This window comes from Plutella xylostella, chromosome 20, assembly GCF_932276165.1.
Source record: "Plutella xylostella chromosome 20, ilPluXylo3.1, whole genome shotgun sequence".
Lineage (NCBI taxonomy): Eukaryota > Metazoa > Arthropoda > Insecta > Lepidoptera > Plutellidae > Plutella > Plutella xylostella.
The window spans coordinates 7935306-7940914 of NC_064000.1; the positions used below are offsets into that span (position 1 = coordinate 7935306).

Here is a 5609-nt window from a genome sequence, read left to right on the forward strand (position 1 = left end):
CGTGGTACAAGTGACAGGAGAATCGTGATTAGGAACCTCAGTGTCCGTCGTTGAAGATTCGTCGTTACGTTCACTCAAGCAATATGCTGGTTTTAAACGGTCTATAGAAATATGAACTTTTCTATTTGACATTTGAATGTAATATACCTTCCTATTTCTATCCAACACACGAAAAGGACCATCGTACGTAGGCTGTAAAGGCCTACGAACAGCGTCGTTTCGTATAAAAACGTGACTGCAAGTCTCTAAATCAGGATGTATAAATATATTACCATTTTTATTTTCCCTAATTGCCATAGAACGAAATTTCCTTATATTATCTCTTAATTTCCATACGTACTCATTACTGCTATCAATATTTAAGTTCGACTTAGTATCATAATAATCTGCAGGTAAACGCAAAGTAGTTCCGTAAGTCAATTCCGCTGCGCTTATCCCGTTATCGCTCCTCACCGCTGTCCTAAGCCCTAGTAACACCGTAGGTAATTCCGACACCCATGATGATGGTGCATTACATAAGCGAGCAGTCAACGCAGCTTTAAGCGATCTGTGCCAGCGCTCTACCGCCCCGTTGCTCTGTGGGTGGTAGGGTGTTGTACGTAGTTTTTTTATGCCTAATAATTTCATAAGTTCACTGAATAAATTGCTTTCAAACTGCCGGCCCTGGTCGGAAGTCAGGAACCTAGGGCTGCCAAATCTACATACCCAGTTATCATGAATAACTCGTGCAACAGTTTCAGCAGTTATATCTTTTGTAGGAAAACATTCTGGCCACCGCGTTCCTCTATCTATTATAGTAAGACAATATCTGAACCCATCTGGTGAAATCGGTAGAGGTCCTACTAAATCTACGTGAATGTGTTCGAATCTGTCACACTGGGGAAACGATCCCAAAGCTGACATCGTATGTCGGTTGACCTTTGATCGCTGACATTGAATACATGTCTTAGTCCATTGACTAACATCGCGATTCATACTTGGCCAATAAAAACGATCTTGTACCAATTTTCGTGTAGTCCTGGTTCCAGGGTGACTTAAATTATGTACTGTATCAAAAGCTATACGTCGAAACTTCTCAGGTAAGTACGGTCTAATTCTGTCATTACTAATATTGCAAAAAATAAATGAACTACTACCAGGTAGTATTATTTTTTTAACTGCAACGTCAGTGTCATCAGAATTCAACACTTGTAAGATATAGGTATCTTGTTGTTGTTCCCTAGCGAGTTCCTCGTAGTCTATAACCGTGGGACAGCTAATAGTTGCGACGCGTGATAACGTGTCCGCAACAACATTGTCTTGCCCACTCACATGTCTGATATCTGTGGTGAACTCACTGATAAACATTAGGTGACGTGTACGTCTAGGTAACTCTTTCTCGCTATTTATTTTACTAAACGCGAACGTAATAGGTTTATGATCTGTATAAACTGTCAGCATTCGTCCCTCGACCATATTCCGAAAATGACGAATGGCTAAGTAGATACCTAACAACTCTCTATCATACGTGCTATACTTCCGTTCCGTCTTAGACAAACTTTTTGAGAAGTAACCTAAAGGTAACCAAGCGTTATCAACACGTTGTTGCAACACTGCACCCACGCAGGTGTCCGAAGAGTCGGTCATAAGTGCGAGCGGTGCATCCGCTACCGGGTGAGACAGCATGACCGCATCGCACAAGCTCGCCTTACATTCCTCAAATGCTAGCTCAGCGTCTGGCGTCCAAGCAATAGGTGTTTTGTCCTTCTTTTTAGAGCCATGAATGAAACTAGTAAGTATCGATTGAGATGAAACTGCATTTGGTATATGAGACCTATAAAAATTAACCATGCCCAAAAATCGTCGCAATTCATCGATGTTGTTGGGCCGCGGAAATTCGTTAACGGCTTTAACTTTATCATCCAGTGGACGAATCCCATCTGATGTGACATGATAGCCTAAAAAATCTATCTCTGCCTTTCCAAACACACATTTTGTCATATTTATAGTAAGATTATACCTTTCGAACTGCTTAAATAATGACTCTAGATGCTTACGATGTGTAGCTTCGTCAGGCGATGCTAAAATGACGTCATCGATATAGGAAAAGATACTATTTTTACAATCAACGTCCAGATCCTGAAAAACAGTATGGTGCATGAATCGCTGGAACGTTTGCGCGGCGTTACGCAACCCAAACGTCATGCGCGGGAATTCAAACAAACCAAACGGCGTGATTATTGCAGTTTTCTCTATATCTTCTGGTGCAGTGCTAATACAGTGATAAGCCCTATTTATATCAATCTTAGAAAATACTTTCTTACCCGTTAGTATGTACGTAAAGTCAGATAAACGAGGTATCGGGTATCTGTCCGGCTTGGTAATAGAGTTTAGTTTCCTATAATCCCCACATGGACGTAACTCCCCATTTTTCTTGGGTACCACATGAAGTGGACTGGCCCAAGGGCTCTTTGAAGGCCTACATATACCTGTTTCCTGCATAAAACGAAACTCCTCTTGTACTTTCTTATATCTAGATGGTGGTAACGGTCTAGCTCGAGCGTATACTGGAGGTCCAGTTGTTTCGATGTGGTGAAAAACACCGTGTGTAGGTACTTCCTTATACGATGCAGGTTTAGTAATATTTACGTACTTACATAACAAATCATGAAATGGGTGCGTATCCTCCACTGTTGTCACGGTGGGTTGATCCACCTCCACTATACTGGCAATAGATTTCAATTTTGTCAAATCATCAATTAACCTAGAGGAAGATAAATCCACAATCAAACCGTGGTGAGCCAAGAAATCTGCTCCTAATATTGGTTGCGTTACCTCCGCTATAATAAATGTCCATTTATACGGTCGACGTAAACAAAAGTCCAATATCATTGTTTTTGTACCGAATGTCTTTATCACACTACCATTTGCTGCATATAGCTTATATTCACTACAATCACTCGCGAAATGGTTATACTTCGACACAGGTAACACAGATACGTTAGCACCGGTATCCACCAAAAATTTTAGTCCACTTTTTTTATCTCTAATACACAGGCGTTTGCTGATTATACCGGTACAGCTGCTCGCCTCTGGCTGCACCGAATCTAGTTTTTTCCTGCTTCTGACTCCTGCTGCTTCTGCCATGCGCAAGGCTGAATGCACTTGTTGGCCTTTCCTTTGTACCGGAAGTGGTAGAAGCACATCCAGTTAGGGTCTCCTCTCCTTACGCGTTCAGACCGGTCGCGACTTCGTGACGCAGAGCGATGACTCTTCCATCCGTTACGACCAACTGACCTGCCTCTTGACCTCGACGTCTCCATGTTGTCCAAGCGCCGCGTGAGCTGAGCTATCTGCTCAACGATGGTAGCCTGCGTGGCTGATGAACTGGGTACGGCACTGCTCCGCGTACATGACAGCTCCTGGATCTCAGCAAATCGGGTCGTTTCGACTACCTTATCTGCCATGCCAGCCAGTTTCTCTAGATCCTTCACTTCACTCACCGTCAGAATTGCCTGTACTGCTGATGGTAGATGCCCCATCCACAGCATATTTAATGTTTCATCATTGAATTTTTTCTTTGCCAGGTCTCGCATCCTCCTGAGTAGTTGGGAGGGTTTCTGGTCGCCTAGCTCCAGTTCCTTCAGCAGCTTCTGGACCTGTCGAACTTCAGACTCCTCATAAACAACGAGAAGTCGAGTTTTAAGCGCTTCGTATTTCTTTGTGTCAGGAGGTGTTAATACAATATCACTGACCTGCTCGACGTGCTCGCGGCTTAGCTTTGCTATCACTAAGTTATAGCGTGATTCGTCGGCCAGCTTCTGATTGGCCACCACCGCCTCGAATTGGGCAAACCACAGGCGTGGGGACTCCTTCCAGAAGTCCGGTATCCTGCTGGACACCGTGATCTGCGCCAAAGCGTTTTCACCGGCCGGAAGTGACGGAGAAGGGTTCATGATTGCACTTTATCGATCGCGGTTCACTTCAATCGTCGGGTCACCAATGTTGAGACTCGGGGATTGGGTTGCGAATAATAGATTATAAGTCCACGTAACTATATATTTATTTAGCACTTGAAATATGGTTAAAAGTTAATTGGTATGCGACCACTCACAACCCGGCCAACCCGAGACTGACTTAGATTACTAAGGTGCAAAGTAAGCTGAACATTGTAATGTCGTCCCTACACTATCAAATACTTTGCGTATTTTGACCGTTAAGGACATTGACTACTGATATTAGTTTCGGTCTAGCTGGCGTGTAATAGAAGGTAGTGATGCCACAAAACGGTGTTTTGATGTTTGCCTGCGTCGATACTGTTTATCGATAGTATTCCTGCTTACTAATAGTTTGGGAACCATAGACTATAGACTAGTAACCGATGGATAAGCGTGCAAATTTCGGCATCGGACGCATCGCATTTATATATAAATTATCGGACGTATCACATATACTTTTTATAGAAATTAAAACAAGTGCGTCCACTTCGTCAACATTAACTAAGCCGTTTCTCCATACATTTATGAAAATCCTTTTAGTCCGATAGGTACGATACCGATAGGTAGACACTTACCTTTATCGGATAGAGTGGCATCACTAATACGAGGTAACAATCGCCCTTACAGTTGGTCGCAGGTGGGTGTCCATTGGATCCATAGTAATGTTATTGTCCCTAGGCGTTATTACGCGTATCGTCTGGGAAGGTAGGTGGTAGATGACAATAGTTTCAGTAAAAAAATAAACACACAATGTTTATTCTGCTAAAAGCATTTTCTACCAGCCAACCTACAGCAGCCGTAAGCAACTATTAAAAGGTATGCAAAAAAACATACTTAAGTATAAGAAAGAAAGAACTAAAATAAACAAACCAAAAAAAAGGAGTGAGAAGAGTAAGACAGATCCTATTTCTATCATGTTATCTTGTTTGTCTGGTATCTTCGATAGTGCAGACAACAAGCGAGGTAAGTATCCACACCCAGTACAAACAGTTTGATGCCAAGAGATATTTAATAGAAACATATTTTATTTAACATACGCAGTCGTTTTTGTTCGTCAGTAAATTTTAACAATTTAAACGTGTTAGCGCCAGTGTATCTCTTTTGCTGTCTGTACAACTAATTTGTATGTTACGTGGCCATTTAGCTATTATAGTTTAATAGTGTGTAGTATTATTATTCATGGTGTTGTATTGTCGATATTCTGGCTCACGGTCTCAAGTGTACAATTACAGTTTAGTGCGGAGTTATCGACTATGGATATGTCGATATCGTTAGCCCTTAAAGTTATGGCCGTAGATAAAATGTTATGGTTTTGAGACATGAAACATGAGTGTCAACACCAAAAAAATGTTTAATAGGGCCTTATATGTATTAATAATATACGAAGAAGATGCTGTATCACATGCAAAAAAAAACAAAAACCTGTCTGGATTTTGTGTACTGTCAAACCGATTTAAGTTCAACCTAATGACAACCGTTATACCAATGAATAAAGTCTTTTATTTTATTTTATTTTATTTTAATATTGTCGGATCACTAACAACTATTTATTGCTTGCTAGCCACTATTATAGTAACAGCGAGTCATTTAGAAGTGACCACTGTTAGGAAACAAGCATACTTACATGAAGTA

The 5609-nt window shown here is 41.4% G+C and overlaps 1 protein-coding gene across 1 annotated transcript; it reads right to left on the minus strand.

Moving 5' to 3' along the window:
- Positions 1-3086: 3086 nt before the first annotated feature.
- LOC125490071 lies at positions 3087-3935 on the minus strand. The gene has a single exon (XM_048628102.1). It carries the CDS (start codon positions 3933-3935, stop codon positions 3087-3089), a length of 849 nt encoding a protein of 282 aa, XP_048484059.1.
- Positions 3936-5609: the final 1674 nt, after the last annotated feature.